General features: G+C 40.8%; 1 protein-coding gene across 1 annotated transcript in view; it reads left to right on the forward strand.

Moving 5' to 3' along the window:
• Nucleotides 1–24,167, forward strand: part of naaladl2 (N-acetylated alpha-linked acidic dipeptidase like 2) — a 1,042,014-nt gene that overhangs the window by 826,770 nt on the left and 191,077 nt on the right. Inside the window, exon 15 of the mRNA XM_079650093.1 lies at nt 7,622–7,711. Coding sequence (XP_079506219.1) covers nt 7,622–7,711 — 90 coding nt within the window. The remainder of the gene's footprint in view (nt 1–7,621; nt 7,712–24,167) is intronic.

Genomic DNA, 24,167 nt, shown 5'->3' on the forward strand with positions numbered 1-24,167 from the left:
CAGCTGTGTTTGCTCCTGTCATTCAAACAAGACACGTTGGAGAGGGGACGGGGCGTATCTCCATGTAAATCCTATGGGAGATACCAACTACAACAAAATGAACATATTTGAAAGTGATTTAATTGTAATACATGTTTCAAAGTGATGCCGAAGTAACTACATACTGATACCAGTTAGTAAAAACCATGAATTCATGCTTTTTAATGCAGATGCATTTACCAAGCAGATGAGAGTACTGAAGAAACCCCGGTAGAGTTCTTTGACAGTCTTTGTGAAAACATTTTTGAAATAGGGAAACTTCGGACCAAACAGGTTATCAGACTAGGAACACAGGCTACCCAGGGCCCCAAACGGAAAAGACCATTAAAAATTGTCCTCAACAACAGGGATGACAAAGAGAAAATATTCAAGAATTTGAGGAAACTAAAAAACAGTGAAAACAAGTATCAGAGAATAAGCATTTCAAATGACTACAACAAGGAAGATCGTGAACTCATCAGGAATAAAGTCGAGGAGGCCAAGGCAAAAACAGCAGCCAGTGAGTCAAAAAACTACGTCTTCCGAGTTTGCGGTCCACCCTGGAACCTGCGACTAGTCAAACTAAGGAAGCAAGAATAGATCTCGAACCCATAACCCAATATAGAGAAAATGGACACCCAGCAACCGCCAATAACAATGTAATATTGACAACTGAAAACCAATCTGAAATCAGTGACCAAGAAGTGAGTGAAAGCCTGTCAACCATAAACACAAACTCTGCGGATGATCAACTACGGTGGCGTAAAGGGCAAGACCCCCAACCTGCATGCTCTCATCGATGACACCAAACCAGATTGCATAATTGGGAACGAGACATGACTAGATGAAACTATAAATAATGGTGCAGCATTCCCCAAACACTATACTATCTTTAGGAAGGATCGCAATATAAACGGAGGTGGAGTCTTCATCGGCATAAAGGAAGGCTTTACAGCAACAAGGATTGCAACCACAGACACAGAAATTGAAATCATGTGGGTCTCGGTCAAGGTTTCCCAAGTTAGCAAAAAATTCTACATTGGTAGCTTCTATAGACCACCAAGTGACCATCACACCAAACTGGATGAGCTTCGGAAATCAATTTCTCTATTGCCTGGTAACGCATCAGAAAAAACAATAATTCTAGGTGGTGACTTCAACGCACCTGGTATAGATTGGGAAAATGAACAACCAGGGACAAGCAACATAGCTCTAAACCAACATGTTTTAGACCTAGTCAAAGAATACTCACTAACACAAGTACAACTCGAGCCTACTCGAAAACAGAACATATTAGACTTGATATTCACTTCAAATCAAACGCTCGTGCAAAATGTGCAAACAATACCAGGCATATCAGATCACTGTGCTGTCATGATGGACTCTAGTATACATCCTGTATATACAAAGAAAGCCCAGAGAAAAATTTACAAATGTTCATTAGCAGACTGGGAAGCCATCCAAACTGAGCTGGAAGTGTTCAGCACATAATTTGTTAGAACAGAAAACCAGCAAACTGTGAATGACAACTGGAATATGCTCAGAGAAGAACTGTTTTCACAGATGGATAAGCACAGCCTGACCAAGTTCACTACCACACGGCACAACCTTCCCTGGCTCACTCACTGCATGAAACGCCAAAGAAAAAAGAAAAAGAAGTTGTACAACAAAGCCAAGCGGTCAGCCAAAACTCGTGATTGGGAAAACTTCCGCAACCAAAAGGAACATGTTCAAAATAACCTTTGCAGTGCACACTGGGTAGACCCTTCAGAAACACGCGGGCAAAAATCCTTGATTATGCGGGCTAAAATCCTTGATTATGCGATTAAATATGCAGGGTTTTTATGTGATTTTATGCGGTGAAATTGCAGGAAGTTGCGAAAAAGAATCGATTTTTTTTAAATATTGGGCTGTCTTATTTATTCTCTCTCACACACAACCTGCCACTAACGTTAAACCCCTTTCCTATTCAATTAAACACATTCAATGTTTATGTATTGTAAAAGCAATTGGGCTATTTTTCTCTCTGAACACTATTACGGGCACTATTGTGCACACACAAACATCTCTCTCTCTCTCTCTCTCTCTCTCTCTCTCTCTCTCTCTCTCTCTCTCTCTCTCTCTCTCTCTCTCTCTCTCTCTCTCTCTCTCTCTCTCTCTCTCTCTCACACACACACACTTCTCCGCCTCATTCTGTTTTCATGTACTCGTTCGTTATATGACCAGCTTCAATCTTGTAGGTTACTCACTTTGTTTCTTGTAGCCCTCGAAAGGGTTTTGGAGGTTGATGCCTCGGTGAACGTGAGTTGTTTGGCTTTCTTGTCTGCAACAGCAGAAAGCATTTTCGAATGTTTGAATGAATTAAAGTGGGTCGTCAGCGTCGATATTCTCTATGACTTATGCTCCAACACACAGTTGCACGGGGTGCAGAATAGTTTCCCCCCACTTTCGTGAAAGACATCGGGGTACTACTTTGCCCGATCTTTAGCAGAAATGTTCGTCGGTAAATGAGATGGATCAGATTTTTTCATCTTGGTGTTTTCTCTCTCGTGTGAGTTCCACACGTTCACTCTACGGTGTTGTTTACCTTCTGTGATGCGCAAGCTGATGACATCGCGTCATCATCACTACTTCACGTCAAGACGATTATGCGGCCTTTTGATAAATATGCGGCCTTTTAAAAATCTGCGATCGCAGAATTGCGTTTTTCTGGAGGGTCTAACTGGGACTATATTGAAAACACACTCACCCAGAGTCTTGCTGAAAACAATATCAGACTATTCTGGAAATATGTCAAAGATTGTGCAGCGGACAATATTGGAGTCTCCCCTATTAGAGAGGGTGAAGACCTCTAAAGTAGCAGCAAAGACAAGGCTGAACTCATCAACAAACAATTTAAATCTGTATTTACTAAGGATGATGGTAGCCAGCCCTCTATATCGGGAGATCCAGCCCCGCAGATAGAAGACCTGATCATCACCACTGAAGGAGAGACCAAACTACTGGCAAATATTAAGATCCACAAGGCTAGCGGCCCAGATGGTCTACCCAATCGTATAGTCAAAATGCTGGCCCCCCAAATAGGCCCACTGCTCAAGTGCGTATTCACGCAGTCACTGCAAACAGGAAATCTACCCGATGACTGGCTGCAGGCAAACGTTAAGCCTACATTCAAGAAAGGGGACCGGCACACCGCCGCAAATTACAGACCAGTTTCCCTGACAGTAGTATGTTGTAAACTCCTGGAACACATCATTTGCAAACACTTGTTGAATCACCTGGAAAGGCATAATGTCCTCACCGCAATCTTTGATTTCTCAAAGGCTTTTGACACGGCTCCACATAAGCGCCTGTTGCTAAAGCTGGCCCACATGGGTATAACTGGCCCAATACTTGATTGGACCACAATCTTTCTTATGCAAAGGAGCCAACAAGTAGTCGTAGAAGGGGTGAAAGTACAGTTCACGTTGACTCTGTTGTCCCACAAGGCACTGTGCTGGGTCCATTGCTTTTCTTATGCTACATTAATGACCTGCCGTTACATGGAGCATCTACAGTGCGGTTATTCGCGGATGACTGCCTGCTCTACAGGCCTATTCAAAATGGAAGTGACCAAGAAGACCTACAGGGTGACCTGACTAGACTTCAGGAATGGGCTAACACTTGGGGAATGTGCTTTAATACTAGTAAGTGCTACGTCATACGAACAAGCAGATCAACAAACCCGCACATTAAAAACTATACTCTATGTGGCCAGGTGTTAAAAGAGGTGACCCACCTGCCTTATATTGGGGTAGAAATCCATAACAACCTGAAATTTGGCCAATACATTGGCCAAATTGTAACACAGGCAAACCGTTCGCTCGGCTTCCTACGCCGGAACCTGTCCCCAGAAACTGAAGGAGACAGCTTTTGTGGCCCTAGTACGTTCTAAACTAGAGTATGCCAGCTCGGTCTGGGATCCCTACACTGATAAAGTTAGTGATGCCCTGGAATCAGTACAAAGAAGAGGTGCAAGATTCATTTTTGGAGATTATGAATGGGACAGCGGTGTCACAGAAATGCTCAAGCGGTTGAACTGGGTGGAATTAAGTGAAAGGTGGCGATTGGCTCGTTTGGTTCTCTTCTGCAAGATTGTCCATAACATCTCAGCCATTGATGCATCAATTTACCTAGAGCCAGTTAGAAGAAGTGCAACCGCAAAGCCAACTCTTTGAACTTCGAGCGAATTTTCGCAACTAGTGACACTCTTAAATACTCGTTCTTTCCGAGAACAATCAGAGTGAAAGTTGCTACCAGAAGAAGCTGTCATTGCAGAAACCGTGGAGTGTTTCTGGCAAATTTTAAGAGACATTTAGCCAGGATCATCCATTCCCCACTGAGCGTGATACCTCTGGGTTCTGCTCAGTATTAATCCAGATCCAGAGATCCTTTGACAAGTCTGCAGACAAGATGGCAGGCGAAAAGCTTTTAAAATACTTGTTTTCTGAATGGAATCGGATCCATCAGGCTAAACTAACCTGTAGCTGCTCTGTCCACACTCACAACAACATCATATAGACATAAATAAAGCAACGACTGTATTCACCATGACAGACAGGAGGCTTGTTTGAGACAAGCGAGACCTGCACAATTGCGATCAACGTCTTGCTAGTGCGTTGCATGATGGTTAGTCCTTTTGTTAGTCTGTGTTTAACTTTTGTCCAGTTTCTGAACAGATATGAGGAGCTGTGAGCTCTGAGTTTGTGCTCTAACGGCTGATGTGTTGGGCCAATCATGAAGCGTTATTTCTTGACTGGGAGCAAAAACAACCAATCACAGCAGTGCTTCTCTGGCTGGCTCTGTCCAATCACAAGCAAGAAGTGTTCTCCCTAAAGGAATACCCTTTCCGTCCAATGTGAAATGCTGTGGTGTTTTGTGAAATGCTGTGGTGTTTTGTGAAATGCTGTGGTGTTTTGTGAAATGCTGTTGTGTTTTCTGAAATGCTGTGGTGTTTTCTGAAATGTTGTAGTGTTTTCTAAAATGCTGTGCATACCTTGCACTTCAGGGCCACCGTAAATATTAATATATTGTTCCATTTAAAGAATATGATGAGGCTCATGATGCCCAATCAACTACACATGCATATATCTATCATTACATCAGATGTGATTAAAAAGGGTTGGAGAAAGCTGGTTAAGATCATGGCATTGGATATCTAGTGAGATAGAAGGTTCTGGATGAGCAGCAGCATCCTCAAAGGCTGCAGTGTTAGCCAGACTTAGGTGAGGAAAAGCCAGATTAATGATCATGTCAATATTTTTAACTGTGGGCCCCTGGGTAATAATATATCAGCAGAAGTAACCAATTGCTGCTTTCAAAGAGTAATAATTGCAATAATGCTTTAAACTGAGTAATGAGCTTCAACAACTGCATACCTTCCTGTTTGTGAGCGGCCATTGTTTAACCACATTTGTGTACACGCATCTACATCCTCTGGTTTTAAACCAATCATTGCTCAGTAGACACGGCAAAACAACTGTGTGAGAGGGCTACTCGCAATGTAACCGGGTATTGGGAGGAATGAGGCTACTTGTTGGGAAAGGCCGCACATATTCAGCTTGACATCCACAACAGGGGCATATTTTGAGGCAGATGTTGCGTTCAATAATTCACATATTTATTCGGAGGCAACACTCAAGCAGGCTTCATAAAAGCTTTCGGCTTATTCCTTGCAATGTGTAAATATGTGAATTATTAAGTTAAAGCTATACTCCCCTAACGTGCCCACGTAGCTGCTGCCACATTGCCTGCATCAGATTGTTGGTGAGGTTCATCCCAGATCCAAGCTGCTTTTCCCAGATAGATATTTAACGATTTCCTTAAAATCTAAATGTTTTTCTACAGAATCATAACAAACTCTAGGTTGTTCTATTTATGTTCAATATGATGAACATCAACTTGCTAATCAGAGTTATGCTTAAACTCTGAGAACGCCTAACTTACTGAATGTTTTATCGCTAAAATACCCACAACACACACAATACATTTCTACAGGGCGCACAAACTGATGCATTTGTACTTCAGTAACTCCTATCGAAACACATACACCTATTTTAAATTATTCCAGGACTAAATTATCGTCATATTCGATAGTGCTTACGCTTACCTTTGCCTTTGAAGCCAATGTTCTGGTAATAGGCATTTGGGTTAGAAGCAAAACTGTCTTGAAGATAAAGTTTGTTTTTCATTGTAGACACACAATTCATGTTCAACTTTCATCGACCCTAAACAGTATTTTTCTTCACCTGACCTAAGTGTTTTAATTTGCATATCTTCACCATAGCCATATCCACAATCTTTCCCAACCTTGACCATCCGAAAGTGGCCATGTGGAAAAACTGTAGAAAAGTGAGACAGGGTTTTTGCAGAATCCCCCATTATCCGACATTCTTGTCTGGTCATGGATGGACATGATATAAAAACACATCGGACTGTCAGATAGAGCCACATTATGTTCCTGAGCACATCAAACATTGTTTCTGAAATAGTTTGAGCTTTTTTCACTCCGTTGTGTTCAGACAGCCCAGTAGCTTCCCTAAATTCTCCTCAACCTAGCCACATTATGTTCCTGAGCACATCAATCGAGTGGCCCATGGTGGTGGTGATGGACGACGAACACAGGCCACTCGACTCACAACATTACCCTAACCCTAACACCAGATACTGACTGGTTTTCGGACCCCCCAGACCCCCCCAATAAAGCAAAAATGCACGTTTCAGAGTGGCCTTTTATTGTGGACAGCCTAAGGCACACCTGTGCAATAATCATGCTGTCTAATCAGCATCTTGATATACCACACCTGTGAGGTGGGATGGATTATCTCGGGCAAAGGAGAAGTGCTCACTATCACAGATTTTTTCAGATTTGTGAACAATATTTGAGAGAAATGTTTATTTTGTGTAAATAGAAAATGTTTTAGATCTTTGAGTTCATTTCATGAAAAATGGGAGCAAAAACAAAAGTGTTACATTTATATTTTTGTTCAGTGTATATATATATATATATATATATATATGCGTTTTTCAGATATTAATTTGTTCTGTGCTATACAGGAAGAATTCTAGTGTTTGAACCTTTGAGATTATTGGTAGTGCTACTTAATCTGACTTCAGGAAAAAAACAAATCCTCTACAAAGGCAGCGGCGGGACTTTGAAGTCAAAATAAGGTGCTTTGTTTCGGGGGAATGAAAAAAATATGCTGAGGTGGCAATGAGGTAGAGTATGGGTGTGTGACTTTGTCTGTGGGACTCTATGTGTGTGTGTGAATGTATATTTTTGACAGCAGAACAAAATGTCCTGGCAGCAGGGTGGCCTTGAGAGCAGTTACTGTTGTTTTCCTGTCGAAAGCTTGACAGGCCACTCCACTCTTGGAAAATAATAGAACAAACTAAAAAACAACAGATGAGAAAAGCTGTGTTTTCATTTTGGCTTGGACTGGAAGAATGTCACAGAACATGTTTTTAAATGAGACAATGATTTCACTTGAAATGACAAGAGAGATGAACATGTTCAATGTGGTATAATGTGTGGCAAATGCTTCTTTTGTTTCCTTCATCTCAGACCACCAGTTTCCTGTCTGAAGCCCAATTTTCTGCTGAGTCGCCGGAGACGCTGGATCCACTTTTCAAGTTCCACGAGACCATTGCTAAGGTAGAACCACCATCACATCAATCCCACTTCTTCTAATATCTCTAAATAACAGTGGCCGTCATGTCTCACACATTTTATAACATCTAGCATTAGCATTAGCAGCCCGATGCTATCCAATATGGTTACAATAGGGTCAGCCTTAAGGTCCTTAAACACCAAACTGACACGTCCCGACGGAACGTCACCTCACGCGTCGCCTCACGTTGCCTCACGTCTCCTGCGTCTTGGCCATGTTTCGCACTGGAACACACTGCAAAGACTTCAGCCGATGGCAAAGTTGCACGTACGAACTGCGCATGTGTGAGTGGCAATAACTCTCCTCACCAGCAGGCGGCGGTAGTGTGTATTCGTCATTCAAAAGAGGCAACAACCGGAAGACAGACTGTGTGATACACCGAGAGAAGAAGAACAGACTGCGTGATATAAACAAACAACAAATAGCGTCTGCGTTCCATTTTCACTCTACAGCGAGAAGCTCATGGGGCTTTCCCGAACCTGTGACAAGAGCTGGAGTTAAATGAAATCTCAGATTGTAATCGTTTGTTTGGGTCCCTCACTTCCGTTTCGCTTCTCATGCACTGATTCGCTAAGCTGAACAGCCATATTTATAACTATAACTATATTGGCGTTTGTCTATCTCTGTTGCTAACAACTATCTAAAGCAGGGGTGTCAAACGTACGGCCCGCGGGCCGGATCAGGCCCGTGAACAAGTTTAATCCGGCCCGCGAGATGATTTTGGAAAGTATAAAAAATAAAAAGAGCTGCAATTTTTCAATGAAAGAAACTGCTGTTCTAAATGTGTCCACTGGGTGTCGCAATAGCAATTATGTGAAGCGAGCAAACTATGTATAACGGGGCTGAGGAAGTAATCCTGTGTTTACAGTCTATCGTGCTTGGCTTCCTCACTCCCCAAAATGTCGCTATCAAAAAAGAGAAAAGTGGACACAGAGTGCAGAGTTTTCCAAGAAAAATGGTCATCCTCCTATTTATTCACGGAAGTGAATGGGAAACCCGTGTGTTTGGTTTGTTCGCAGCACGTTTCAGTGCTGAAAGAATATAACCTTCGTCGCCACTATGAGACTCAACATGCCGACAAATATGATAACTTGAAAGGAAAACAGAGAAGCGAAAAGGTGAAGGAATTGCTGGCGGGTCTGAAAAAACAGCAGTCTGTGTTTACTCATAGCCGAGAAATCGGCGATGCTGCAGTGAAAGCCAGCTACCTTATTGCTAATGAAATTGCAGTGGCTTCAAAACCATTTAGCGAGGGTGAATTTGTGAAGACATGCATGCTGACAGCTGCAGAGATTGTGTGCCCTGAAAAGCGTCAAGCTTTTGAAAATATCAGCCTGACAAGAAACACAGTTGCACACAGGATTTCTGATCTTTCGGAGGATTTGGACAGCCAATTGAAGCGCAAAGTTAAGTCGTTTATTGCGTTTTCAGTTGCAATTGATGAAAGCACGGACATTACAGATGTTGCGCAACTGGCCATATTCATCCGCGGAGTTGATGATACTTTGACCGTAACCGAGGAGTTTGTGGAGTTGGTGCCGATGACGGATACCACGACAGCGGCTGATATTTTCAACACACTCGAGGGTGCCCTGGACAGAGTCGGAGTGGACTGGTCACGCGCTGTCAGCGTGGCTACAGACGGTGCGCCTTCAATGATCGGGAAAAAAGCAGGTGTTGTGACGAAATTCAGGGAAAAAGTGCAGACTGCAAATGGAGGACGTGATTTTTGGACTTTTCACTGTATTTTGCACCAGGAGGCATTGTGTTGCAAGTCATTAAAGATGGATAACGTCATGAAGGTGGTCGTCCAAACTGTTAATTTCATCCGATCAAGAGGCTTGAATCACCGTCAGTTTGACAACCTTCTCAGAGATAAAGACCACAACTACGGCCTGCCTTACCACACCGAGGTAAGATGGTTAAGCCGAGGCATTGTGCTGAGGCGTTTCTTTGATTTACGAGAGGAAATTGAACAATTCAGAGTTAGTACAGGATTAATATGTTAAAATGACAAATTAGTTATTTGAGAAGAGTTTTTGTATTTTGTTCATTCCCAGTATATGACTTAATGTTGTTGTATGGCTTTTTGTTGATACGCCAAGTCTAAATGTGCTTGTACTGTTATTGCACTAAAGTTCACTAAACTTAAACAAAGAAAACAATCTGAAGTTGTCGTCATTTTTTTGTTATTATGCTATGATTTTACCGCTCCGGCCCACTTGGGAATAGATTTTCCTCCATGTGGCCCCTGAGCTAAAATGAGTTTGACACCCCTGATCTAAAGGCTGGCAAGACTGAACATGCTGCCATGACTGTTGTAATACATCTAGTTATTAGGACAAATTGGTTACAGGAAATACAGGAAAAAACATACTTGATCAATCTTTTAGCCTTGCCATTAAATGTTGCTTCCATTTCAGTCCCCAAAAAACACTTCTATTTTGGAGCCTGAAATAGAAGCAGGCTATTGTGCTGACTCGTTGGAATATAGTCTCCGTCCATTAGTGGTAACACTCAAGAAAATGGTGAGCAAAGAAAAGTATAATACCCATTGAATCTGTTCTTGCAACCCCCACTGTTAGGTGGACCACTCTCAATTCATCTAATGGCGCATTTCCACTACAGCGTGGTTTAAGCATGACGTGCCGTGCCCGGCCCGTTTTTGGTTGCGTTTCCACTAGGCGTAGTTCCGGCTAGCGGGTACTTTTTCACAGTTTTCTGGCTCTCCAAAATCGAGGTTCTTTCCGGGCCAACAACCAAGCTGAGTATGCTAAACTAGTGAGAGAATCGCTGGCAACTACAACAAAATGAACATATTTTACCGTGATTTAATTGTAATACACGTTTCGAAATGATGCCGAAGTAAAAACATACTGATACCGGCTAGTAAAAACCATGAATTAATGCTTTGACAAGTCTGCAGACAGAAAAAACTTTTAAAATGCGTGTTTTCTGAATGGAGATCAGCTAAGCTAACGCAGCATATGCTCCGACCGTCCACACTCACAACAACGGCCTATACAGACATAAATAAACCAGCTACTGTATTCACCATGACACAGACAGTCTGTGGTTTGTACTTGTTTAACTCTTGTCTAGTTTCCGAACAGATATGAGGAGCTGTGAGCTCTCAGGGCTAACAGCTTACGGCTGATGTCGGTTTTCTGTTTCGCATTGAAGATGACGTCACGCAGTGTTGCCAACTCCATAGTAAGGAAAGTAGCTATTGTCTGTCCTAAAAGTCGCTAAATGACGTCATCGCCTAATTTGCATAATTAGCCATTTGCACGTAGTTGTAATCAGAGGCGCGGGAAGGTATTTTGAGTGGGGGTGCTGAGGTGCTGCACTCCAGTGAACACTATTACGGGCACTATTGTGCACACACAAACATCTCTCTCTCTCTCTCTCTCTCTCTCTCTCTCTCTCTCTCTCTCTCTCTCTCTCTCTCTCTCTCTCTCTTAACCACAGACCTTATTTCAGGCGTCTAACGAAAAGCAAGTTCCAAAAAATGTTTGACTTAGAGACGAAGAAAAACAGAAGTTGTGAAGTGCTAACTAATTACTGGGTTTTAGGACTCTTTCCTTATAACCAGTCGATCAGTCTTTCTGTCCTACTATAACCAGTATATCAGTCTCTTTACTACTATAACCAGTCCATCAGTCTTTGTACCACTATAACCAGTCCATTAGTCTTTCTGTCCCAGTACAACCAGTCCATCAGTCTTTGTGGCCAACTATAACCAGTATTTCAGTCTTTCTGTCCCACTATAACCAGTCTATCAGTCTATGTACTACTATAACCAGTCCATCAGTCCCACTTTAACCAGTCCATCAGTCTTTGTGGCCAACTATAACCAGTCTATCAGTCTTTGTGTCCTGTTATAACCAGTCCATCAATCTCTGTACCACTATAACCAGTTCATCGGTCTTTGTGTTGTCCGGCTATAACCAGTCTATCAGTCTTTGTGTCCGGCTATAACCAGTATATCAGTCTCTGTACCACTGTAACCAGTCCGTCAGTCTCTGTCCCTCTATAACCAGTCCATCCGTCTTTCAGTATAGTCCATGGATTGTCTCGCCATACACTTTGTCTAGTCTAGTAATAGTGTTCTGATGAGTCAATAGCCCTGGGTGTGCATGTCTGTTTACAACAGATCCTTTAATTAAACACTAATGGTTTTCTAAAGCTGCTTCACAGTAAAAGCTTTCTAATAACAAAAGTTCTGATAACCCCTCAACTGAACAACTCAATGTCCCCATCATTCTCTTTCATTTATACATTTACAAAGCCGATTTCTGACGCCTTTTAAACCGGCATATTATGGTATTCTGATTCTGAAGTAAAACTAACATTGGTCACACAAATCACAGGTTCATTGAAAGCTGAAAGAGGAAGAGCTGCAGCATTTGTTACTGTGTGCAATTATGGTCTATAGGGGAAGATAATGCAAAAGGGCCTCAGGGTGTGTGTAGGACGGTATTGTCCACTGTGCAGGCAACCTTCACGTCCATCTCATCCCTGCTGGATGGTGATTGCTTGGCTTGCTTGGATGAAAGGCTTCTCGTTGGCAGCTCATTTTTCTCTCTTGATGTTCTTTATTTTTTTTCAACACCTCCTTCATCTTCGCAATGACCTCTACGCAAAGACAAAATAACGAGGACAGGTCATTCTCACAGATGCACATTGCTTCCAAATCTGGCGTGCTACATTTCATTCCTATCGAAGGGTTACAGGACTGTTCAGTACCACTATTGATCTTTTTGGACTGATAGAAGACGAGTCAACAAGTCTTTCAAATAAAAAAATGTCATGACTGCCCTTCATAACAACTAACTGTTTCAATACAGAATGCTGACTTTGATATAACACCTGCCTAAATGATATTGATATAAAAACTGAAAAGATACCATTGCAAGAAATGTAAATGATCAGGCAAAGTTAAGTAGTAAGAATTAAAGGCAGTGGAAGATGTGAATAGAAGTATTAAGCCAATGTGATGTGAACATATCCGTCTCCACATGTTGCCCAGCTGCTTATGGAAGGTTCAGTCCTTTCAGAGATAAGTGTGAACAGCACTGTTAGCCATTTTGTCGACTTGCCTTTTAGTGAAATGGGCAGAGCTAATTTACGTGTCCTTTCATAAGCAGTGCATGTCAGAATTGTTATGTGAAAGGTAAGAACAGAATAAGTGGAGCTGAGGTATGCTTCCTCACCACATTCTGTATAAGTGACATAACAACTAGAAAAAATACCTCAAATAGAAGTATGTTCGTATCTATGTTAGATATTTGAGAAACGTGTTAAAGCCTTGCTTTCTGGACTAGCCAACCAGAAATGCATCTCACCCAAAATCCTCCAAAAGTGAAAAAATGTAGTGTTTCCAAATTACCAAAATTCTGGATAGGTGCGTGTATTTCAGTTCTTTAACATAAAATACCTTTGCATCAAAATCAGAAACAGGTTTAGAGAAATTACATATTAAGAAAATCAACAAAAATTGGACAATTATGCAAATATATTTAATAAAAACATATCCTAAAAATATATAGAAATATTTGCATAAATATGACAAAATACCCGGAACATAATATCTGCAGTATTGGAATTTAAAGTGGAGAGCTGTGCAGATTTTAATGTGTATGTAGCAGTAGAAGTAGTGGGTATAAGTATACAGAGGGTCTGTGCGTTGTTAACAGCATTACACATGAACACAATTTGCTCACATGATGTGCATAAGCAGTAATGAATAATGTCTATGGAGGGGGTAAAAGTCAGTGTCATTGTTGATGAGGCCAGTAAATGACGGTTACAGTGCTTCACTGGTTTGGCATTGGGGTCACAATAGGATGGTTACTTGCGGAAATAACAGTGGTGAGGGTTCTCTTACTCAACAAATCATGCTTTGTTGTAGTCATACTCGCATCATTGTCTGACTCTGTGATCAGAGGCTCATGATGACCAACCCAGTCTCACAAAAAAACGTGTAATAACTACGTTGGTCCACAACGTAGGACGTAGTATTTCTACAAAAACGCCTCTTTGTAGGATCCCTACGTTTTTTTTCACCATTCATTCCAATGGCTGGCGTCTATGTCACGTGATCTTCAAATTTCTCCCTGCAGAAAAAAAAACATGGCCGAACTTCGTTTTATTCTCGGCGGAAAATGCCTATTTTAAAGTTAGTTTGGACATTAAAATGCGTTTTGATATCATTTGATGCGAGAAATAATAGTTGTTATTTCAGATTATGTGTGCAGTGGATGTATATGATCTTTAGTTTGCTAGTTATTACGAAGATTACTTCAGGGAATTGTGTCCATACAACGTTTTCATTGTTACCAAGGTGGTTGCTAGGGACACTGCTATCGATATTATTTCTGTTATGTTGTGTAACTGTTTAACGGTGTTATCTTTATTGCTACCCCCTTCCCCCTCAATTTATAGTGTTGGTCCACAGCGCAAACGTATTAGTTTAACAAAATCCGCATCTAAAATTGTGGCATAGATACGTTATTTTCCCCTGTGCAATTCCAGTCTCACATCACATCGTCATTAACAAATACCGGAAACATTTAAAAAAAATAATAATAATACTTTATTCCGAGTGTGCTTGCTTTTCTTTTTGAAAGTCATCACATAACGGCATTGTAATACACGGTTCGGCTGCATTAAATATTACATATCTGCCATAGTTCTCTATTTATAGAGCCCTGATGAGAAGACTTCTAGACAAACATGAGGAACTGCCGCCAACACTGAAAACGTGACGTGGATCATAAATATATCAGCAATTAAACAACATCTTACATTTCTTTTCACACAATACGTCTCTTTGCAGTATCAACACTAATTCGGCTGACTTTTATATTTGATCCAATTGGTAGATAGGCTGTATTTACACCATAACGGTGCAGAGCTGAAAAGGGACACCCTGGTGGTTAAAGCACGTTATTGAATTTCCTTATTTGTATTATTAGATATTAATAGGATCCCTATAAAGTATATTCATTACTCGTTATTCTCTACTAATAGTCAATTAAAGACTGTATATAATGACTATTTTGCACATCCCTTTCAAGATTTCAAGATTTTCTAAGGTTTATTGACATATCATATACACAAACGGTGTAGTTATGCAATGAATGAAAAACCTGGGTCGCAGGTTCCTCAATAGTGCATTACAAGACATCTATCAATATTTGTGCATACCTCCAGCAATGTTAACTATGTTGAAGCACTTATTTTAACTGATATTATACATATGTATTATACTCTTATAAGATGTATGTAGATATTTCATCTCCAGTCTTGTCAGGTATTGAACAATCAATAAATAAAGAACACAGAATTATTCAATATAAAACACAGAATTTGTGTGATTATACTAAATGATTTACAAATAAACGCCACTGCATATTTACAACTGTTACACATGCTGATGTAACGCAAATGTTTCCAACTTGGGATCAATAAAGTATTTCTTATCTTAAGATGATCGATGGCTACTGCCATATTTGCAAAATTTGCCTCTGAACCTTGACAAGTGTATGTTTCTGGCTTATCAATTGAAAACAGGAGGGGTCACAAACATAAGACCAGCTGTTAAATAAAGCTCTTCTGACCTTAGCTGGCATGTGGGTATATATATTAATGCTGCCCATTATGGGCACAAGCAATTTTCACCCATTTATTAATTACATGTTTTAAATTTGAGTGTTTGCAAACGTATTAGTTTAACAAAATCGGCATCTAAAATTGTGGCATAGACACGTTATTTTCCCCTGTGCAATTCTCCATTTACTCAACAATAACACATAATTATCCTTGTGTTTATTTATTTGTTTGATTAATAAACACAAGTTGGAGTCCGTCAGGACCGAGGGTCGGATCAGCTCATTTGCTGGAGAATATTACACCCGGAAGTAAGTATTCTCTCCGCTTCGGTTGACAAACCCCGTGATAGTCCTCAAGCTCTGTGATTGGAGAGTGTGCTTCGAGGGTTACGCCGAGCGTCGAACAGCACTTGAAATGGGATGGAATCACGGCAGACTGTCCAAAACTGGATTTGAACGGGTCAACCCGTCCCCAGAACTACACATGCTGGCTATTGTGTTTCGCAACATGTTCTCTATCTATGGCACGTCTCGGGAGTTGTAGTTTTAAAAGACGTTTTCGTATTTCCCATAATAAGAAGTTGCCAGTATTAAACTGTGTACATCCCTGGAGGTTTAGGGGATAGGAAACACTCAAATTTAAAACATATAATTAATAAATGGGTGAAAATTGCTTGTGCCCATAATGGGCAGCATTAATATATACCCACATGCCAGCTAAGGTCAGAAGAGATTTATTTAACAGCTGGTCTTATGTTTGTGACCCCTCCTGTTTTCAATTGATAAGCCAGAAACATGCACTTGTCAAGGTTCAGAGGAAAAATTTGCAAATATGGCAGTAGCCATCGATCATCTTAAGATAAGAAATACTAACATTTCCAAACAAGAGCTACCTTGAGGTTGAAAGCAAGGCAAGACCTAAACCAAGCAATTGAACGCACAAGCCTACGCACACTTGCGTTTCTTTTGGCTAGCGCTCCAACACATTATAGGTGATATGCTAAGGTAAAGGTGATATCTAGGCTGTTGACCAATTGCAACAGAGCCAGCCAGATAACCAATCAGAGCAGACTGGGCTCTGGTTTCAGACAGAGGGCGAAAAGAGGTGGTGCAGCACAGGCAGTATGAGAACAATAAACATATCATAGTAGAGGCACAAATTTGGACATGAAAAGAAGCATACTATGCCATATTTAATGACAAAACACCAGTTTAAACATTTGTTTTTAATCTTGCAAAGTGTTAGATTTCTAATTTCTGCATTAGGGCAATACTAACATATATTAAACTACTTTTTCAGCACCATGGACACATTAAGTTTCTGGGCCTGTTCCTACTTTAAAAAGACTCTGCTCAGGTGGTTGCAGTTATTAATTAATTAGCTCTCTATTCAGACTGAAGGTGGGCAGAGCTACGCCGGTGTGAGGTAACCAAGCGTGATGTGGTTTTAAGAACGATAAAAAAGTAAAGTCGTCCATAATGGTTGCAGGAGTGGGAGGGAGGTGTCAGCAAACACCCACAGAGTCCTGAGGGGAGTCTAAACAGGTCAAATAAGTTAACACCTGTTTGGGCGAGCTTTGACTGTAAGGAAATGGAAAAATACAACCGCATAAATTGTTATATATTTGCCAAATATAATTCCAGTTCTGTAGATCAGGTCATCAGTGTAAGAGCTTTGATATAAATGCTTATGAGTTACTAGTATGAAGTCTGCAGCCACAGTGGGAATGAAGAGAAAAAGGGATGTCATCATGTGGCCTTAATCTTCACATCCTTTGAGATCAGGCAAAGTGCCAGATGTTATTTGCGTAAAATAGAGAGAGAGGCACAGAATGACAGTTACGTAAAGACACAAGGCCAAGGGTACACTGACACAACATGTCATCATGAAGGGTAAATGGGAGGTGGCAAAGATGTTATTCTCCGTGTTAAATATTCAGATTCCAAGGCTGAAAGCCTGCGTGACCTTTCTTGTGGTTTGTGTATGCGTATATGTTCTGTAATGTCAGGCAGTCTCACTAATTATCGACAACTATTCTATAGATGGAGAAAACAAAACACACACTCTTCTAGTCTTAGTGTAGTTTCCTACAGTATAGGTCATGATGTAGTGTGATTTGGTACAGTTAGTCATACATGTACACTCTAAAAAACGATTCATGGGGTTAGTAGATTCCACTTAAAAAAAAAAAAAATTCAACATAACATTTTTTGTTGTTTACCTCAACTTAGTTTACAACTCATTTTAAGAAGTTGGTAAAACTGAAAAAGAACCAAAAATGTTTTACTTAAAAATGTAATGATTTTGAAAAAAATATTTCTTCGTTCACTCAACTATAGGGATATACGAAGTTAGATTACTCATATCTATTGAATTTCAAACTGAACACACGCCTGGACTCTGCTAGACTCCGCATGTTGAGTTGGAGCGATCTGCACTCATCCTGGAAGCCAAACACTTGATAGCAGTGGAACAACAGGATTTGCACCTAATAATCTATGACGTTACCTGGTAAGTAGCCATTTTTGTTCATCTTAATTTACAACAGCTGCTTACTGCATATACAGTGTAACACAAGCTGTAAGGTAGTCATTAGTTACTTGTTTTAAGCTACTGTAGCATGCATGCTGATAGCTAGCTGTTTGTATCCTTTGTTTCACAGTTGCAGTCAAAATTCATTATTTGTAATACAGTGTGTGTATATATATATATATATATATATATAAAACGGACAAGTCAAATCAAGCAATCTGATTGGTTCTTAGCCGTGATATACTGAGCGACTGAGCGTATATCACGGGTAAAATTGTAGTTACAACAAGTTTTTTTTCTCAGACAAGTCAGTATCCCTCCGCGTCTGAGAAAAACTGTATACAGTTGGGCTGAAAAGCAAACTGCCTGCAGTTTTCTTTTCAAACTGGGACAAGAAAAGAGCGGAGAAGTAACGGGGCAGAAACCCTCCTTTTTACGCAGCGGTCCAGACATAGACATCAAACGGCAAAACATATTCAGTTTGCAGTTACATTGGCATTAGGGCAGGGATATCTAGATACTTTCCAAGGTTTGACATAATGAATTGTGTTACTTTTAAAGCAAGCAACGATGTTTTGAAATCTGTAATCAAAAAGTTCCGCAAAAACGCTATCGACCAATCAGATTGCTTGATTTGACTTGTCCGTTTTATAAATATATTTACATTTCTTCCGTTACGAAACAAACTTACAAAGTATGAGATGGAAACATTTAAGATTAACTTTGACCTCCGGGGGGGTCTTACTATGGAGGAGTGGATTGAGGAGTGCCTATCTCCAGAAGAAAATGCACCTAAACAGCGACATGCAGAGCTACATGAAGAGCAGGTAGACCAACTGGAAAAGTATCCCCATTCAAAAGCTTTCTGATGCGGGTCTTGAAACAAAGCAGAGAAATGATGACCATTAGTGGGTTGTGAAAGCTCTCTCCAGAGCTACTGGAAGCCGAATCTCGGGGACCGGAGAAAGTGGATAAATATTCTCGCCATGCCAAGCAACAGCCTAGTACAACCTCAACCTATACAAGTACATAGCCGTGGGAACATGTTTCAAATGGGGGGTGCTGTGGGGATGACACCAGGGGCGGTTCTGACCAATTTGCTGCCCTAGGCAAGATTTTAGCTGGCAATGAAAAACCTCTACAAAAGACCAATACACTACAAAAAGAGAAACGTATTGACATGGTGGACAGCTTATATAAAGAGGCTTCAAATGTATTTAGTATTATAACATGTTTTAATTGGAGGGGTGGACTTCACATCCTCTAGGGCAGGGGTGGGGAACATCCGGCCCCCGGGCCGTATACGGCCCGTGAGACCATTTGGTACGGCCCTCGAGGTAATTTATAAACACATGCAAAAAAGAAAAATGTGTAAGAAATCTAGACCGCAAACAAATTAAACAAGCGAGTGCCTGTTTTTCCTTGCCAAGGTCAGGGTCCATGAACACAACACGAGCCTAACATGTCATCACGTGGTATATGTCTCGTCTGACAGGGGTGCCGGTATGCCGGAGAGCAGCAGAACGTCGCCCCGGCTCTTCAGAAATTGCAGTACCCATAAGGAGCCGTACACATGCCGCAGTTTCTGCGTGGCTGTGTCTTTAGTTGAAAGCCCAGTGGCGATCTGTTCTTCTGTCATACTGATCATACAGTCAATAACTTTGTTGTTATTAGCATCTGGTTAGCTAGCTATGCTAACGAATATAAGAAGCTTTTTCTACAACCAGTGAGGTAAAGGCACATCTTTATATGATCATTATAGTTATAGAAAAAATAAGAGAATAAAGTAAACAGGTATAAAATACTATATGACAGAAACAAAAAGTTGTTAATAAACAAGAATACAGTTTGAAAGGGGAGTGATTTGTAAAATATCCATAAAGAAAAATAAATCTGCTTACAGTTCTGTTTCATATGGGTGTTGAGAGATGTATCCATAGATCTCCTCATGTTGTTCTCAAAGTGCACCAGATTGATGCTTTTAACTTCAACATTTAAAAAAAAAAATCTTGCCCCCAGACCCCCCTAGAGGAGGTTAGGTCCCCCCCCAACTGAAATCATGTGCTCATGCATACGAAACTAAATACATTTGCACACATCTTGTGTGTCTATGCGCGAGTCATGGTGAGGTATCTGGATTAAGAGGTTGCTTTTTCTTTGCACAGCATGAAAGAAAGGCCAAATGAATGAATTTGAGCATTTTTAAGCAGAGATCAATAATTTGAATGGCCCTCGGAGGATGTTGAAGAAATTGAAATGGCCCTTGAGAGGAAAAAGGTTCCCCACCCCTGCTCTAGGGGGGTCCGGGGTGCCCCCCCGGGAAAAGATTTTGTTGAACATTTTAAAGTAAAATGCTTCAATCTGGTGCACTTTGAGCGTCCAATTACTAGAGACTGATCTAGGTACAATTCTAAACACCCATATGAAAAAGATCGGTTTACATTTTATTAATCGAATCATATGAACATAACCAATAACTTACCATAACCAATACAAAAATAAATGTAGGCTAACTTATTTTATTTTTGAGGTTCATTTATATCTTAGTCAACATTTATTTATTTATGCATATTTTTAAATCTCTCCAGTTTTAAACAATGTTTTTGATTTACTGTCCTATAGTATACATTGGAATGATTTCAAACCTGTTTTTATTTATCCTAATAATTATAAAGGTGTGCCTCTTTACTTAATTATGTCCTCCACCAGAGGGTGCTGCAGCACCCTCAGCACCCCTACTTCCCACGGCCCTGTACAAGTAACCACGTAAGCCTTGCTACTGATGCTGGACAGTTTTTCAGTGGGTGCACAATAAACAGCAACATACAAATTAATGTAAATAAATAGCCAAATAATGGATCAACGCTCTCTGTCTAATATGTTCGCTAGCTGTTAGTGTTGTTGCATAGCATCTACCTCGCACTATGTTTCGTGCAGAAGGCAACCAAGGGACTATTTTATTTTGAACATCATTATTTACTAATAAAAACTATTTAAATTAGAGTGTGTATTTTTCTTTCATATTGCCACACTTGTTAACCGTTTTATAAAAGCAATAGCTCACGACAGGCCGTGGTATATGCTCATCACAGCTAAGGGGCGTGGTTCGGCCCAACGCGAATATATATGTATATTCTTGTTCAAATTGACGTTACATTTGATGAAAAGTAATTTATTTGTTTTTGCAAACAAGCTTTTGTTTTTCTTTCTCAACATTAAAATGTTCTCCTTTTAAGGATGATTCGGTGGAAAGAATAAAAGACGTTGCTATCCGGTGTTTGGTGGTGTGTTTTCGTGAAAAGGAAGAACTCTTCAAGGAAAGCTTAAGTAAGTAAAGACGATGCTTAAATCATACTATAACTTGTGTTAACCTGAAACACAGTGCAATGTTTTCAAATCTGATTGCACCAAAAACACTGAAATGTATTTCCTAATCTACATATTCCACGAAGGTGAAGTGGAAGTTAGCAATGAGGTGCTGAAGATTATCTTGACCAGGGGTGCGGATGCAAGAATAGTGATTGAACGAACAGAAGTCCTTCAAATCTCGGATGCGACAAGAGCGTGTGCGATGCTAATGGGGCTAATACGCATTCAACCTGAACTACCTAAAAGAGGTATTAAAAACTAGGGATGCACCGAATATTCGGCCACCGAAAATTATCGGCCGAAAATGCTTAAAAAGGCCCTTTCGGCTTTCGGCTATAGGGTTTTAGCACCGGAAAAATATCACCGAATGTCAGAGAACAGGGTTACGTTTGGTAACCTAACGTGTTGTTGTGATGACGTAATCAAAGCGCGACAAGCACGGCGCGCGACCATGCTCGCGGCTGGCTCACAGCCAACATGTCTGCCGCTTGGAGATATTTCAAAATATCAGAGAAAGAGGCGCGGTTTGTGATTTGTAAAACGTGTACAGCTGAAACTTCTCGAGGGGGTGTAACTGCAAAGACTTTCACCACTTCGGGATTACTCCACCACTTGAAATCAAAACACCCGGACAAATATGCGGAGTATCATCAAATCACTAGCGCACAGAGAAAAAAATCCTTCCCAGCACCCCGACTCCTTCTGTGGCGGACCTTTTGAAAAGTGATGGTCCCAAGGCAAAGGCCATTACTCGGGAGTTAATGGAATGCATCGCCATGGATGATCAACCGTTTTCTGTCGTACAGGACGTTGGATTTCGTAGGCTTATTGAGCACATTGAGCCACGTTATTCCTTGCCTAGCAGACCGCACTTAGCAGACGTGTGCTTACCCGAACTGTACAATGTCATTGCTAATCACATCCATGAGCTCTTGGCTACAGATATTACAGCCATCAGCTTCACGACAGACATATGGAGCTCAGACGTAAGCATCACCAGTATGCTCAGTCTAACTGCACAATGGATCGACAAGGATTTTAAACTGCAAAAGATTCTGCTGCATTCACAAGAGTTTAGGGGATCTCATACAGCACAATCCATGTCCTTGGCATTCGCCAATATTTTCGACACATGGCATATCGACCGACCTAAAGTGCACGCAATAGTCAGTGATAACGCAAGAAATTTGACTAAAGCTATGGAAGAAGGCAATCTGAGTGGAATACGCTGCATGGCCCGCACTCTGCAATTAGCTGTGAACGAGGGAGTGTTGGCTCAACGCAGCGTAAAAGATCTGTTGGCCGTAAGCAGAAAGATTGTTGGTCACTTCAAACATTCTCAACTGGCCTATTCTCGCATAGAGCCAATACAAGATGAGCTTGGAGTAACAACGAAACGGTTCCAACAAGATGTGAGTACACGGTGGAACAGTACTTATTATATGCTGGAAAGCCTCTTTTTCTCAAAAGCGAACCTTGGCTACATAAAGCGCAGATCATAATCTCCCCGCATCATTCACTCCAAACCAGTGGATCTTAATGGAGAAAATTCTCTCCATTCTTGCCCCATTTGAACAGCTAACTAGAGAGATTAGCTCATCTGACACATCGGTGGCAGACGTCATCCCTTTAAATGCGACTCTAAAGCGTCTTCTAAGGAAAGAGGTTGAAACGAACCGTGGAGTAAAAACTATGAAAAGTACACTCTTGGAGTCTGTCAACACACGTTTTGCTGATATCTACTCTGATCCCCTGTACTGTATCGTGACTGTACTTGACCCGCGATATAAAGATCATTATTTTGATGTGGGGAAAAGAGAGGAGGCTGCTGCGCACAGCACAGGAGACGTGAGGCAGACCACAGAAAAAAGGGCTCGTCTGTCTACAGCAGAGGAGGAGGAGGAGGAGGAGGAGAGGGGGCAACCGCCCTCGTTGTCTGATATGTTCAACGAGATCATGGAAGAGAATACTACCCCAAATAGGTAGGCTACTCTGTTCTGACTTGGTTACTTACTGTACTATATGCTACTGAATGTGATATTTATTAGTACTGTATGTGCTGCTATGTAATATGCTCTTAATCTTGTCACCTGTCGGATGATTTTATTTGTCTGCCAAGTGATCTGGCATGCGTAAATAAATTTGACTTAATGTTCATTATTCACTGTCCCTATTTTAAATAAAATCTTATTCTCTCAAACCTCTCAAATGCCAGGCTGGTGACAAGCTCAACCGCTCAACAGTTAGATGATTATCTCTCAGAAGTACCCATCCCCAGAAGCGAGAACCCTCTTGGATACTGGAGAAACAAACAAGACCGCTTTCCTGACCTGGCCAATGTGGCACGCAAGTATTTGAGTGCTCCATGCACAAGCACTGACAGCGAGAGACTGTTCAGCGCTGCCTCTCATGTGCTTGATGAGAAGAGGAACAGACTTATGGCTGATAAAGCAGAGAAGCTACTGTTCATTAAAAATGTACACTATTACTACACTAAAATGTACACTATTTTGTTGTAGGCCTACTGGCCTAGATGTTTATGCAGTTTTAAAGCACCTTGGCTTTATTCTGAATGCACTTTGTTGTAGTTATCCTACAGAGAAAAAAAAATGCACTTGACTTGGAATTAATGTACTGTATGCATTCAAAAGTGCTGAATAAATGTTTTATCGACCAATAATAGTGATTATTATTTAAGTTAAGTTTTGCCATAATCATGTCTTTTTCCATAATCAGGTAGCTGAACAACATTGGTAAAAATATATACATTATATATATTTCTATTAATCATTTTTCGGCCTTTCGGCATTCGGACCAATTGTTTCCTATTTTCGGTATCGGTTTCAGCCAAGAATTTCCCATTCGGTGCACCCCTATTAAAAAGGTTGGAAGCAGCTTCATGCCTTCATTTAAATGTTTGTA

The sequence above is a fragment of the Notothenia rossii genome (assembly GCF_949606895.1).
Source record: "Notothenia rossii genome assembly, chromosome: 1".
Lineage (NCBI taxonomy): Eukaryota > Metazoa > Chordata > Actinopteri > Perciformes > Nototheniidae > Notothenia > Notothenia rossii.